The sequence below is a fragment of the Balaenoptera musculus genome, chromosome 14 (assembly GCF_009873245.2).
Source record: "Balaenoptera musculus isolate JJ_BM4_2016_0621 chromosome 14, mBalMus1.pri.v3, whole genome shotgun sequence".
In the NCBI taxonomy this organism is placed as follows: domain Eukaryota; kingdom Metazoa; phylum Chordata; class Mammalia; order Artiodactyla; family Balaenopteridae; genus Balaenoptera; species Balaenoptera musculus.
In genome coordinates this window covers 3500293-3515985 of record NC_045798.1, presented here as the reverse complement: position 1 = coordinate 3515985, position 15693 = coordinate 3500293, and the positions used below count along the sequence as shown (strand labels likewise).

General features: G+C 42.5%; 1 protein-coding gene across 5 annotated transcripts in view; it reads left to right on the top strand.

The window, feature by feature from the left end:
- GLT1D1 (glycosyltransferase 1 domain containing 1) overlaps window positions 1-15693 on the top strand; it is a 108846-nt gene that overhangs the window by 56700 nt on the left and 36453 nt on the right. For all 5 annotated transcript variants that reach the window (XM_036874809.1, XM_036874814.1, XM_036874812.1 and 2 more), the window contains 2 exons: window positions 6882-6977; window positions 7607-7656. In XM_036874809.1, coding sequence (XP_036730704.1) covers window positions 6882-6977; window positions 7607-7656 — 146 coding nt within the window. The remainder of the gene's footprint in view (window positions 1-6881; window positions 6978-7606; window positions 7657-15693) is intronic.

Sequence of the window (15693 nt, the reverse complement as noted above, 5' to 3'; positions counted from 1 at the left end):
GTCTAGCTGATCAATTTTTTCTTTAACAGTTAGTCCTTTTGAGTCCTGCCTAAGAAATCTTTGCCTACCCTAAGGTCGAAAAGATATCTTCCTTGTTTTTTCCTCCAGAAGTTTAAGCTTTTCCATTAGGATTGTAATCCATCTGAAATTAAATTTTGTGTGTGATATTAGGAGGTAGGGATCGAAATTCATTTTTTTCTGTAAATTCCAGTATCATTGAAAATGTTTTTCAATGAATTGCTCTGGTTCCTTTGCTGAGAATCAGTTTACTGTGTGTGTTCCTTTGTGTCTGTATAAATCTACCCTTATGCCAGTATCATGCTGTCTTGTTGTTGTAGATTTATGGTACGTCTAGAAATCAGATAGGGTTAGCCTATGACTTTGTTTCAGAATTGTTTTAGCTCTTCTAGGTTTTTTGCGTATCCATATACAAAATTTAGAATCATCTTGTCAATTTCTATAAAATCTTGTTGCATTGAATCCACAGATCATTTTAGAGAGAATTGCTTTCTTAACAATAATTTGTCTTAAGATCTCTGAACATGATGTATCTTTCCATTTGCTTGGGTCTTATTTATCTTCATAATGATTTGTACAGGTCTTTCATGTCTTTTAAAAATATTCTTAAGGATTTTATTATTTTTGATGTGCTATAAAAGTTTTCTTTTTAATTTCAGTTTTGAATTTTAGTTGCTAGTATATAGAGATACACTTGATTTTTGTAATACATTGGCATTATATCTTGAAATATAAATTTATTGGTTCTAATTACATCATGTTTTTAATTCCTTTATTGTATTTAAAATTCTATAAATGTATCCAAACAATCCTTTTGGTTGGGAATTTAGATTTTTTAAACACTTTTTGATATGCAGTGATGAAAGTGCTAGGATTTTAATCTTCATATGTTTGCCCAATTGTTTTCTTAGGAGCAATTCCTAAAAACAGAATTGCTGGATTAGATTATGCATTTAACCAGAGCTTTCATACATCTTACATGATGTGTAAGTGTGTCACCTTGGAAAGGTGACATCAGGGTGCATGTCCATCAGTGAAGCTATGAGGGTACCATTTTCTCTACATGTGGTGCCATTGTGTTTTCTGTGCATGGTATGATCCAAACATAATTACGGTGTTTAAGCAAAATTTTATTGTATCGTACAATATCTTTAAGTGTAAAAAGTTTAGTTGTCCACAAATGAAGCCCATAAGTGTATGCTATTTGGGATTATAACTGCCTTACAGGCTGATCAGCCCTGTAGTTCTGGTAAAGGTACTAGAACAGCTAAAATTATCTCAGCAAATGCAATTTGAGGCCTAAGAAGTCATCTCTTTTAACCTGAAATACTTCTCTCTAAAGACAACAATGCAGGGGTAAGATTAGGGGGAGTTGAAGTTGCAGGTCCTGCTGTAAATCTCAGAGAAGAGAGTGAAAATGCAAAATCAGTGCCCTGCCCTCATCAGACAGGAAGACACCCCAGGCCTGCTTTTACTCCGAAAACTTCAGACAAAACCTCCAGCACATACTCCGTGTCAGCGTTCGCTTCCCTTGAAAAGAAGAAATTTCCAAACATTTGATTAGAAATAATTTTCCAAGTGTTTTACATCAATCTCAGCAAGAATGGCAGAACTCTTGTCAGCATTACAAATGAAGCCACACCATCCAATTGCTTTATCATGTCAGGAAGTGTAAGCCGTTATTCAGAACCAGGAGGCCCATTTTAAATGGCCTGTTGTAAGGTTATTCCATCCTCTGTATATCAGAGGTCACTGTTGTGGTATAACTAAGATTCATAATTTCCAAAAGGAGAGTGATTTGTCATCAAGGTCTGTACCCTGATGGTTGCTTGTTTCACCGGTCTTACTGTTGAGTGATTAACGGAACAGCCAGGAGATTTAAAATACTCCGCAGACAACATCCCCTCTTGGGAATGTTGGCTTCAGTTTACTCTTAATGTGTGCGATCAGAAGCTGTAAATGCATTCAGAGTATATGGGCTCAGGGAAGCTCCGGCGGGGACTGTGGGAGCTGAATTCAGCGGCGTCTCAGGGTTTTATGATCAGGTGTCTGTTCTCATTTGTACAGTCATTCATCTTTGTCAACTTTCAGACTCCAGAGGTAGACCATCTTTCTCACCCGTCCTCTATCTCACCCTGGCCTCTGGAGCATTCTAAACCCATGATTGTGTTTTGTCACTTCTACTCTGGGCTGAGACAGTGAAAACAGAAGTTACAGTGAATTTGATGCAGACCGTTGGTGATCAAATACTCACCCTCTGGATTCCTATGAATTGTTAACCTTGAAATCAAAGGGAGTGGGTTGGGAAGGGCCTCATTGAACACTGAATATAAATAGGTGGGTAGCGGATTAGTCCCCAGGGTTTATAGTCACCTTCTTAAACATCTGATGTCAATTTCAGGGTTTATTCTCCTTTTTAAGGTATGTCTCGGGTTAGCTGAGAATGTTCAGTTATATCTCTAAGCCCAAGCTAACAAATTAACTAAGTCTCCTTAGTTTAAAACATGAAGTCAGTTTTATGCCAACCGGATTCCATGATCAAACAGGTCAACTAGGAACAAGTAAAGAATAAAATAGATTAAAGGCACTAAGTGGCATTGTTATAATTTTTCACGCGATGTTCTCATTAGCACTTCCGATCCGAAGGTATGTGTTTAGACATCAAGATAGTTATCTGGTCTTTGTGTTTTCAGGTACATCTTAAATGTTATGATTCAGTGATCCAGGATTTTTGCTTTTAAATGCCAGTAAGTAATGCATCTAGAGTAATGGTGCCTCTCGGGCCATCAAATCCCAAAACTGTGAAAGCTTAAACTTGACCCGGACACACCTTCTTGGTTTTTATTTTCATTTTATTTCTACTTTCATTGTTTATTTAATTTTCTCTCTCTCTTCCTTCAAACTCTATTTGTATTTCTATATGGAAACTCTCATATGCAAAACTCAGATGGTCATATTTTCCTTCCTCAGGCTATTCCTAGGAAAACTCACTTGTTTTTTCACGTGGAAAATTCATGTCATTAGATCCCTGTATGCGTTCACAACCCCCCAAATGAGATTTTTCAGCTAAAAGTCACTAAGTCTAATCAACAGAAGTTCTTGAATTCTTTTCTCCTTATAATCACGCATGAAAAAAAAAAAACAAAAAAGACAGAGCTCCTGGAGTAGAAAACGGCAAAGAAAGTGGCTTAAACGTGGATCAGGTTTCTATTCTAGAACCAGCGGACGGATGAGTCACTTAGAGGATTTGGGAGCGTGGTGCTTAGTCTGTTGGGACCGCTAGGGTGCCAGACCATGAAATCAACACGTTTCATTGTGGAGATAAAAATACCATTCTCCAGGAAATGGTAATATCGGAAAAACACGTAAATGGTTGCATTTGTAAGGGATGAGTTCCAGCCCTGACTTGTGCGAATCCCAGATGTGAGAGGAAAAGTAAAGAGAAGAAAAATAAGCTTGGGGTTCAAATGAGGAAATGAAATCCACTAAAAGAATTAAGTGGGTACCTGCCTCACCTCCAAACCTCTAGAGGCCAGCACGTTTTAGTTCTTTTTTAAAATCTGAGAATGAACATGGTACATTTCCCTGAAGTTGGCCAAGGCCCTGGGAGAAGCTGAAATGGAATTACTTACAGTTGATGCATCCATGAGGTCGGGCCTGAGACCTTAGTTGTTGGATCAGGATTTTTGAACTTCATTTCCTGAAAACGATATTGGTGTATGTGAAAAGTGCATGTAAGCTCTCAAACCCAAATGCTGTCTCTGCATTTAATTAAGAAAAAAAAATTTTTTTAATCCTAGAATAAGACAAAGACTTTGGTTCTTTGTTTGATCCTATTCTAATATAGGTTTCTAAGTTCCCATGACATTTGATCTCCTGCCCAGGAAGAAGAGGGGGAAAGAGGCAAGAGAATATGGTATTAACTCCTTCTCCCTCTAGGGTCTGGTAGGTCAGGGGGGATCTCAAAATCAGTTTAGTGAACTGGGCAGCAGCGCCTTTAAAAATTGAGATGAAATAGAATAGAAAATATCAGAGCGCCTTGTATGCAATAGGTCTAAATGATTCTTTGAAACTGTACTGTGTCTGTGTGTCTATATGTATAAACACATATTTCATGTGTACAGGGTTGCAGTATAGTGTGTACATCTTACTGTAAGTCATAGTCAGAACATTCTGAAGATCAGTGTTGTAAATTATGGATTATTCTCTCTTGAGGTCGGCTTTCCTAGGGATCCTGGGGTGGGGTACGTAGAGGGCCACTTTTCTCCAGCTTTACCTCACCAGAAGGCCAGCGGGTCTTCCGAACCTGCTGTTCTGAGTGGCTAACACGTGTCAAATCGAAGTCAAGGAACAAAGTAGGTTTCCAGCATCTACACTTGTCACAAAGTAAAAATAAAGAATTAGATGCAGCCTTTTTACCGAGACATCACATCGGTTCTTAAAATAGGGCTTTCTTTGCATGCCATCTCTGGATGCTGTCTTTGTGTTTGTTTTGTTTTTGTATTTACTTTTTTTCAATTTGGTAATATAGTTTCTCTGATTTCCCCCTCTTTTTGGTACTTCCGTGGTTCTCCTTCTACCTTCCTTTTTTTCACTCCTTTTATATAGTTGAATGGATATCCCATGTATTTACATGATGATGATGATGTAAGGGATGTTGTATCCTTCTCACACCTGGAGACACGTAACATCACCTTCTTCCATTACTGGCGATTTTTTAAAAAATATATCAACTCTGTGTGTGTGTGTGTGTGTGTGTGTGTGTGTGTGTGTGTAAATCCATGTGCGCTGGGTTAAGTTTTCCTCCGTTAGTTAAGTGGGTGTCTTTCTCGGTTTCCCCGTGTCCAGGTGTTATATTTCCTTTGTAATCAATAAGTTATTTTTGAGGAGGCACTTGTAATTTCTGTCCTCATCAAACTTCCCCTCACCAGTTTTAGCATTCATTGATGGTTCTTGCCTAACTGTGTAGGTTTTGGCTGTTTTTCACACTTGACCTTCCTTTCCTTAATGGTATTCTTCAATTTGTATCATTTTAAAAAATTTATTTATTTTGTATTATTTTTATTTTTATTTTATTTTTTTATGGCCGTACTGCTCAGCACACAGGATCCTAGTTCCCTGAACCAGGGATTGAACCTGTGCCCCCTGCAGTGGAAGCGTGGAGTCTTAACCACTGGACTGCCAGGGAAGTCCCCTGCATCATTTACTAAAGAGAAGAGCTTGTCTCCTGACCCCAGGTTCAAATGCCTGACCTCAAATTCTTCTGATCTCAAATTCAAATTCTGGACATAGCCTCTAGCTTAAACGTTTGGGCAAAGAAGTATTCACTAAGGTCTGTTTTTCTAAGGTTAGTTTCAATACTGAAAATATAGGAAAAATATATAACAAAAAAAACCTCAAAACTCAACATATCTTAATGAAATTGTCAACATTTAATTCAGAGACTGTAATAATGGTTTAAGGTTTTTCTAAGAGGACATCTGAATCTTAACATTTCAGTAAAGACTTTCTCCAGTGCTGGTTATGTATTATTATTATCATTAGCTTTTGTGATTGTGTCAGAGTGCTGTCAATATATCTTATTACATTCATTCTAATTATATTACTACTCAAGACTTAAAGCACAGAGGGAATGAAATTATTTGCATTAAGAATTGGATGAATGAAATGAATGAATGAAAACCTTCTCCTTGCATGATTTTATGTCCAATTACATATGTTTGGAAACGGTGAAGTTTTAGGCTAGCTTGGGTTAATATTAATAATTTCTTTTTCTTTAATGAAATTTTATAAAGAAGGCAGGGTGGCTTCTTTTCTTTTCTTTTCCTTTTGTGGGGATCCACGCCACGTGGCTTGTGGGATCACAGTTCCCCGACCAGGGATTGAACCCAGGCCATGGCAGTGAGAGCGCCGAATCTTAACCACTAGACCACCGGGAACTCCCCGGTATTAATCATTTCTGTTGACTGCATGATCTATGGCTGACGAACAAACCTCCTCATCAAATGGTGACTTAAAACAACCGCCATGGATTTTCTCGTGACTTTGCGGATTGGCGGTTTGGACTTGGGTCACCCCTGCTTCCACTGTGTGTACTGGGCTCACTTGTAAGTTGGGCTGAGGCCTGACGGGTCCTGCATGGGTGGTTGGGTCTCTCTCCACCAAATCTCATTCCTAAGGAGGCAGCCAGGCCTGACTGTAAGGCCAGCAGCATCTCAGTGGGTGGGACGTTGGACACCAGGCTTCCCACGGCCAAGACTTGGAAGTCACTCCCGCTCTGTTATTGATGCCAGTCACCAGGTCAGCCCAGCATCTAGGGGTGGGGAAATGGGTTCCACCTCTTGCTGGGAGGGACCACAGAGAATGTGGTCACCTGCAACTCGCCTTACACGACAACATTCAATGTAGCAAACCTAAACCTCTTATTTTATGTATCTGGGGGCACGTATACATTGCACGTGTGTCCCTATATATAGACATATACGAAATCAAGAGGACATTCCTATATAAACCATCTTTCTAGTTTCATAAAGAAAAGATTCTTCCTAACTGGAATTGCATGGAAATATTTTCTTGGACCTGTGGCTGACATTTCAGTAATAACTGAGTCAGTTCTTGTCACCTCATCCTTCTGCATTGCAGCAAAAGTACCTTTACTTTATTAGGCCAAGTTCAGCTCAGGTTGATTCATCAGGAGGAACAGTTAGTTCATGCAGTGAAATGAAGATAAAACTTAGGCGTGGGAGCAGCTGCCTGAGAGGTCAGAGCCCAGCAGCCTCTGAGCTGTGTCTGCGGGACCACTGTTACCGGGTCATCGGTCCAAGTCCTCTTCGTTGAAAATACCCTGAACTCTTCTGTTGCAGAGATTAACCAAAGTGCTGACAACCTACACGTGTTTCTCCTGATCTGTGGACTCCGGCAAGTGAAAGACCCTCTCTATTTGGTGGATGCATTCTCGGGTATGTGTTCTCAGGTGACCCTTTGCCTGCGGAATTCCACTAGGGTCCCTGTCTTCACATGTCTCTCCTTAGGACTTTGAGTTTTCTCATTTTTTTGGCCCATCAGCAGAACTGTTTCTAGATGGTTACTTTGGAAACAACCAGAAAAATAATCTCGCTGTGTAGTCATTTCAGTTGTTTCCTACTTTCCTGTGCCCTCAGCTTCTGAGGAAGTCATAAAACATAGCCAATAATGATAAGTCTAAAATAATTTTATCTGGCAATATTTTACACATGCCAATTTGTATGATACATCTGGAGTTTTGTTACATTGCTTAAGTTAATCTATAGACTCTTCAGTATATTCTAAAATCCATATTGAATTGTGATGGCATATCCATCCTAATTACCTAATAAATTAGATATCTGAATAATGTGCAACGTTCTAGAAAAAAGTATTTTCCTTAAAACCATAAAATGTCAAATACTTACATTTAAAATAATTATGTTGACTAATATGAATGAAAGCAAAATGATATGAAATAATTTATATTGCAGTGTAATTAATATTACACTGATTTATATTTTCAGCTGTGACTTAAAACCATTTTAAAAGTCTTTCTTTTTTTTTTTCTTTTTTTCTCCCCAAGAATGGCATCAAGAGGAGCCCAACATTTATATGGTTATCGTCGGTCCTGAAGTAAGTTGATTTGCCGTAAGCATTGATCTCATCTCTGTTTCCTCTTTATTCTTCTTATGTATTTTCTAAAATTAGTTTCTGTTACTTTTCTAACCCAAAGTTTATTTCTTTCTTAAGTAAATAAAGTCTGCTTGCCTTTATAACAATGAACACCAGACCAAGGTTAAAGATTATGAGGCTTTATAAGTCTTTACAATTAACTTATTGCTGCAAAGGGTAAGAAATTCTTACGGGAATACAGAGGAGTTAATATAAAGACAGTCCATGTAAGTCGGTGTATAAGGCAAACGTTCCATGTGGTCCAGATTGTTTTTGAAACTTCCTGGAAGTGCTCAACTGACAAACACAGAGCTGTTCCTTCACCCGAGCACTGGATTAAGCCATTAACTTGTATTCAAGAGCCGAGTGGGGTGGAAAAGCACAAGAAATACAGTCTGCACTGGGGCATGTCCTTGCCTGTCAGTGGCCGTTGTCTGGGGAACAGAGACCAGTGGCAGGGCTTGGAGGTGCTGCCTGTCACTCCCCGGGACTCGGGATGTCCCCTCTCCCCTCCGGCAGATCCGGAGCAAGCATGTGCTCTGTCCCAGAGTCAATTCTAAGCGCTCAGGATGCAGAGAGTCTGGGTGCTGACACACTGGTCATCTCATGAAAGTGAACGCTGATTTGCTCCAAGCAGTTTGGAAAATAAGATACGCATCCCGCCAGGTGGGATGTAACACCGCGGTAACAAGGCCTTTTCTTTTTTCGTGGGGCTTCTGTGCCAGGGCTGCACGGTGCATCCCCTGCGCCCTACGACGGCTCACGCTTCCTTTCCCTTTTGCCCAGCGGGATGGCTGAGTCTTTGCATGTTCAATGCCTGCATGACCTCCCTGTTCTGTTCTGTAATTCCTCCTCTCGTGGTTTCCTAGTTCCCTAGGGACCCACCGAGCATGCAGGGGGGGTGGCAGGCTTTTCTTTCGAATACTAAAGACCTTTGGAAATACTACATTTACCTCAAAAAAGGCCCCCTAGCCTAAAAACATATCAAGGGCTAGAATCTGTGTAGCCACATTGGTTGTCACATGGAAGAAGAATCACCCCATCATCCATGTTCTTTGTTGGTATAACACTCACACACACAGGCACGCATGTACCCAGGCCTGCACGCGCATACCCACGTCGCTCACACGCTCAGGGCCAGCCTTTTGATGGTTAACAAGATAATCCCTAGTGCACTAATGAATGCATGTTGAACAATGAATGTTAAGTCCCATAGTGGCAAAGTTGTTACTATTATTATTATTTTAATTCTCTTTCCATCCTCCTGTTCGAAGAGCATGATTGACTGAAAAAGTTTTAGTTTGATGCTAAATTCCGTGCTAACCAAGAGAGAAGGCCTGAGGTTAGAGCCATGGCAACAACAGTTATCCTGAAAGAATTTAGTAATGTGGCTTTCTTTTCCATTGTTTTTACTTTTATGGTTCTGTTCTACTTATGGTGTGTGATACTGGCTTTCCAACGCTGAAAATTTCCTTTAAAAATGAATTGATTTCGCAAAAAGTAGTAAATAAGCAATAGTACAGCTGGGGCACAGACGTGACAAATTGTGAAAGTACGCAAATAGCCAAAGTTTGGGAAACAGTTTTTATCGAGAATCAATCGGTGTGCCCAGTGGAAGAAATACCGAAAGAACAACACTTGGTGGAGAAAAACGTTCGCAAACATCGGGCTAATGATGATCTGATTTCTCTGTTTGACTTTTTCTGTCGTGTTGCCTGTTAAGGAAACCTAGAGGGAGGTGGCAAACTTCGAAGCACTAGTTTAGCACTAAATGTGTGCCAGAAACCCCTTTCCAGAGACGTGAAGACCGAGGCAGCATTTGAGCTGATACAGAGGTCAGAGAAGAGGGAGTGACCAGGACACGTGGGGCTTTCCTGCATTTATTAAGCATCTTCATCTTTACCTCAGTTGCCTACAGGTGAAGGATGCCATTTGTTTCATAAAGGCTTCCTAAGTCATAGTCTTTTAGAAGAAACACTGTTGTATTGTTTTTTACATTAAACGATTAGGAAGGCTTTTCCCTTCTCAGGACAAAGATATTTATTCTGCCATTTGTTTTTGGAACATACAACTTTCCCTCTAACTTTAGTTTGCCTGATTTTAAAAGAGCAGTGAGTGTAAAAAATGTGTCTCTTTCCTCCTAATTTCACTGCAGGGAACCTTGTCCCTCAGGCTCCAGGTTGGGAGGCAGTAGGGGAGGGTGGAGACTGTGGCCAACTGTGGAATGAATGGTGGGCGGGGCACGATTCAGCCACAGCAAGGTTTGCCTTCAAAGATGCAGTCTCCCTTGTCAGCCTTGCAAGAGAAGCCACAATCCAGAGGCCTTTTTCTTTCTCTCTTTTGAAAAAATGCCTGTGTGTGTGAAATGTCTTATTTTTAACAGCTGGGAACTAATTAGACAAACGTACTTATGCTTGTGCATGCGTGCACGCACACACACACACACACACACACACTCTCTCTCTCTCTCTTTCTCTCTTTCTCTCTGTTTGCCTTGTTGGCCCTACAAAATGCATCTCTGTATTTTCTCTTTTGTAACTTCCAGAGGGAGGCAATCCGAAGTGGTTTTGAGCAAAGGCTGTCATGACTTTGCCTGTTAAGGATCAGAGAGCAGAGGGTGACGTGAGCTGGGCGAGGCAAAGCAGGTTTGCAGGGACCGTGGAAAGACGTGTCGTGGGAAGCTTAAGTGCTTCCGCAATTCCAGTGGCCCCTCCTCTCTTTTTCCAAACTAGTCTAATAAATCTCTGATATACCTGAGGACGGGATGCTTACTGGGCAAGTGCGGGTCTGGGACGAGTCTTGTAGAATGCCCCTCCCCCAGGGGCCCCGTGGGACCGTTCTGAAGCTGCGTCTTCAGCCACCAAGCTGGTTTGCTTGCTGCAACAGGGGAATGAATGAGAGAAAGAGGAGCCATGGAAGGGCGCTCTTGAGTGAAGGGTGGCGAAGAGTTATGATCTGAGAGTTGCTAGTCCTTAAGTTCGTTGCCATGAATCAGTAACAGTTCGCAAGCACTTCTTCCACAAGTCACTCCACTATCTATAATTAAAAACCCTCTAGGAAACGGGGAGAGGCATCCTTGGGTTGCAGATTTGCTGCTTAGCAAAACCAGCCGTAAGCACCTGGCACTGGTCAGGCAGGCGCACTCAGCCCAGAGCTTTACTGAGATTTGCTCACTTCTCCTCCACCGACCGACGGGAGAGACTGGATCTTCCAGATCTAAATCTGCCTGCAGGGATGCAGCTGCCTTCTCAGCCTTGCACAGACCTGAACGCAGAAGCCAAGGCTTTGGACCCGACTAGTGTTGATCTGTCTTGGTCCACCCGGGCGGCTGTAACCAAGGACCGCAGATGGAGTGGTTGACAAACAGCGGCGATTTATTTCTGACGGTTCTGGAGGCTGCGAGTCCAAGACAAAGGTGCCAGCATGGTCATGTTGTCGTGAGGACGCTCTTCCTTTCTTGCTGCGTCCTCGTGGTGGAAGGGGCGAGGGAGCTCTCCGGGGTCTTTTGTAAGGACACTAATCCCTTTCATGAGGGCTCCAGCATCATGACCTAAGCACTTCCCAAAGACCGCACCCCCCCCCAGTACCATCACCTTGAGGGTTAAGATCTCAACGTATGAATTTTAGGGGGGACACAAACATTCAGCCCCTAGCGATGTCCCTGCCTTGTAAAAGGTCTTCATCAAATCTGAAGAGCCATTACAATAGCCATTACAGCAAACACCTTAGTGTCATCCTAGCAGACAGAATCATTTGAGTTTCTAAATTTCTAAGGCAGCACTTGGAATCCAGTTAGTCACAGACTCCTTCAAACCTCTTGTTTCCTTCTTGAGTCCCTCTTCCCTACAAAAGATTTTTTTTTTTTTTTTTTTTGGCCATGTCACACCGCTAGTGGGATCTTAGTTTCCTGACCAGGGATCGAACCCCGGCCCTCGGCAGTGAGAGCACGGAGTCCTAACCACTGGACCGCCAGGGAATTGCCCAAAAGACTTAAAACCAATATATGTAGACACACATTTCAGATCCTCCAGTAATTCAGATAAGGCTAGTGTCTGTTAAGTTTTATGTTTGTTTGCTTTTTCTCCATAACCAGTGGTATGCTGGTCAATGTTTAAAAACAGTTCTGTTGGGGAGAGCGGGGTGGGACGCCCTGTTTTCTAACAACCCTGTTTGCCTATTTCTATAAAAAGCTTTTACCATGGCCAGACATCAAGTAAAGCCAACTCCTGCACATTTTACATAGTGACCCACTACACACACACACACACACACACACACACACACACACACACACCAGAAACAAGCTTTATTAAAAAATACTCTTGCTTCATGTATTTCACACACTCTGGTATTTTAAAAAACCTGTTCCATGTCTCTGCTTTGCTATTCCATGTCATTAAAACAAAGGTTATTTTTATTCCAAAATTGATTTCATGATGTGCTCCCTGATCTGAAGTTTGGACAACACTGACTTGGGCCATGCTTGATGGTGTGTGTTTGTGTGTGTGTGTGTGTGTGTGTGTGTGTGGTGTGTGTGTGTGTTTCTCTCCATCCACTAAACATATTCCCTCTTGAAAGCCAGTGCCTTGGCTGCTTCCTCAGTGGAAGCTTCCCTCCCCACATCTTGGGCTGGCTCAGATATGCTTCTCCTGACCCCTCAATTTAAACAAGCTCTCCTCCATCATCATTGTAAGATTTCCAAGCATCTATCAGTTTTCAGCATCAAGAATTCAATTTAACATCACGTTTGAATTCAGAACTAGGAGGAGACTAAAAGGATTTTACACTTGAAATTGAATATCTGCTACAATGTTATGGGTTAATATGCTGATCTTTTGGAAATAGATTTGAGAAGTGGGTCAGAGGTCAAATCTTGGGACACATTAACATTCATCTTTTAACCATTATCTCTTAGAGCAGCTCAAACACCCCGAGTATTACAATGATCTTTGACATCTACTGTGAGTACACTCTTCTTCCATTCATCTTTTTCTTTGATAACTGCTAAGCTCAGTGACTGAATAAACTCTTTAAGTCTAAATTACACACTTTTGGAGGACTGTAGCCTTTCCAGGTCATGTGCAGGGTCTCTTAGTACAAAACTGCATTGACTCTGTTAGTTAACTATTATTAACTAACCTACTATTAGGGCCTATTATTAGGGAATAATCGCAGTGCATGCAGCAGCGATTCCCTCTCTCTCTGTCCACGTCTCTGCACGGAGCCCGGTCAGATCCGAGACCCCAGTGAAGACCTGGCTACGCAGCTCAGCCAGTGCCCCCTTGGATGCCACATCAGTCCAGCTTCAGCCCGAGGGAATTTATTAGGAGGTGACAAGGGCTACTAAGACCAGGTTTGGCTGCATCCATTTCTGAGTCTCTGGATCATTCCCTTCAAGGTCCACGGTCCAGTGTGGGTTACATCCCGCCGGTTTGTAAGGAGGCGAGCAGGCACCCGATCCCACTTCCACCGGACCACATGCAGCGGGAGGAGGTGAGGAAGACGCCCAGACGAGGCAGCGGAAGAGGTGAAACGGATGCCAAAGAGTCGAAGCAAAAACTCGATGAGCACGGCATATGCGGATTACCTGTTTGCTTTTATGAGTGATCAAACAAGAACTGGATACTTTCATAGGTCACTTAATGGAAATCAATGTGGCCATTACTTGTTCTTGTTTGTCATCCTAACCAGACTGCATGCTCCCTGCGGAAAGGGGCCATGTCTATTCTAGTCACTGGGATATGTCCATGTGCCTGCAGCACAGTGGCACTCAGTAAGTATTTCTTGAAGGAATGAACAAGGAGGTAAATAAAATTATATATATATAGTGGGAGAGTGAAATTGTCCACCCCAAAATGTCTCTTTGGCATGCGGATTATTATTTATTATTATTTCTAGCTGTAAACAATCAAGGCCCAAAAGACTCAGGAAGAACCTTTGACCCTCCCCCTAACTGCCCAGAGAATGTCGATCGAGGACCAGGAAGGGAGCGTCACCACAGGTAACCACAGTATGAACTAGGTGTGGAGACAGGGAGGAACCCAGCAAGGTCTGTTTGTTAAATTCCTCTCTGTGGCCCATTGTCTCTGCCTGCCCTAGCAAACATTTGTTCACCAAACATTTGCTCTTCCATCTCCGTGTGAATTGCCTTCCTTCACTTTGAGGTCCCAAACCCCTACCCTCCACATCCTCTTCTGTCTTTAGCTGATAACTTAGTTTTCCTGGGTCTCTCCCATGTATACATGGGATTAAACTTGTGTTTGATTTTTCTCCTGTTCATCTGTCTCACGTCAATTTAATTCTTAGACCAGCCAGAAGAACCTCGAAGGGGAGAGGAAAATTTCTTCCTCCCAGACAATATACATACAATTATATGCATATGTGTATATGTATTCATACATATACATATGAAGGTACCTATATACAACAATATACATACTGTTCATGTAAATGAACACGGAAGTAAATGAAGATGTCCAAGCCTATTGAAGTTTTGCTCACAAACGTCAGCATATTGCGTCAAAGGATGACGCAATAAGGGGTAATCGCTACATTAAATAACAGCTGAGCACCATTTTCACTGCCAAGAACACTCTTTCCCTGAGGGAAAATCACTGAGTAAATACCAGGGACCAAACATAATGGCCACATTGATTTCCATTAAGTGACCTATGAAAGTATTCAGTTCTTGTTTGATCACTCATAAAAGCAAACAGGTAATCCGCATATGCCGTGCTCATCGATTTTTTGCTTTGACTCTTTGGCATCCGTTTCACCTCTTCCGCTGCCTCGTCTGGGCGTCTTCCTCACCTCCTCCCGCTGCATGTGGTCCGGTGGAAGTGGGATCGGGTGCCTGCTCGCCTCCTTACAAACCGGCGGGATGTAACCCACGCTGGACCGTGGACCTTGAAGGGAATGATCCAGAGACTAAGAAGTGGATGCAGCCAAACCTGGTCTTAGTAGCCCTTGTCACCTCCTAATAAATTCCCTCGGGCTGAAGCTGGACTGATGCGGCATCCAAGGGGGCACTGGCTGAGCTGCGTAGCCAGGTCTTCACTGGGGTCTCGGATCTGACCAGGCTCCGCGCAGAGACGTGGACAGAGAGAGAGGGAATCGCTGCTGCATGCACTGCGATTATTCCCTAATAATAGGCTGAGCTCTTTTTCAGGACATATTAACTAACAGAGTCAGTGCAGGCTGGAGGTGTGTCTGCCAGGACAGGGGAGCCCAGGGCCTGGACTGCATACAGCATTCACATTGGTTCCTGCCGTGTCCAATGGCCGGGCTCAGAAGGCAATTATCACACTCTTCTTTGGAATAGTATTGCTCTGCTTTTTGAGTGGCATTACCTTTCTGCCAACGATTTATAAAATAGGAGAGGGCTTCCCTGGTGGCGCAGTGGTTGAGAATCTGCCTGCCAATGCAGGGGACACGGGTTCGAGCCCTGGTCTGGGAAGATCCCACATGCCGCGGAGCAACTAGGCCCGTGAGCCACAATTACTGAGCCTGCGCGTCTGGAGCCTGTGCTCCGCAACGAGAGAGGCCGCAATAGTGAGAGGCCCGCGCACCGCGATGAAGAGTGGCCCCCGCTTGCCACAACTAGAGAAAGCCCTCGCACAGAGACGAAGACCCAACACAGCCAAAAATAAATAAATTAATTAAAAAAATAAATAAATAAAAATAAAAAATAAAATAGGAGAGTAAATGTTCTTGTGTGTGCTTTGTATTTTAGATGCGATACGTATGTTTCCTTCTGTGGTCATTCTTAGCAAGAACATTTCAAAAAGCGGGATCTCAGCCCCTGTGAAATCTATCTAATCCTTCATTACTGTTTACTGCTGGCAAGTTAGTTAACACCTATGGACCAAGATTGCATCATCTGTGTCAGGCAAAGTGTAGTCTTGCATGGCTGTGTAGTAGAGTGGTTGTGTGCTAGCTGGGTGCACTTCACTGCTCCGGGCCTCAGTTTTCCCCATCTGTAAAGTGGGTGTGACTAAG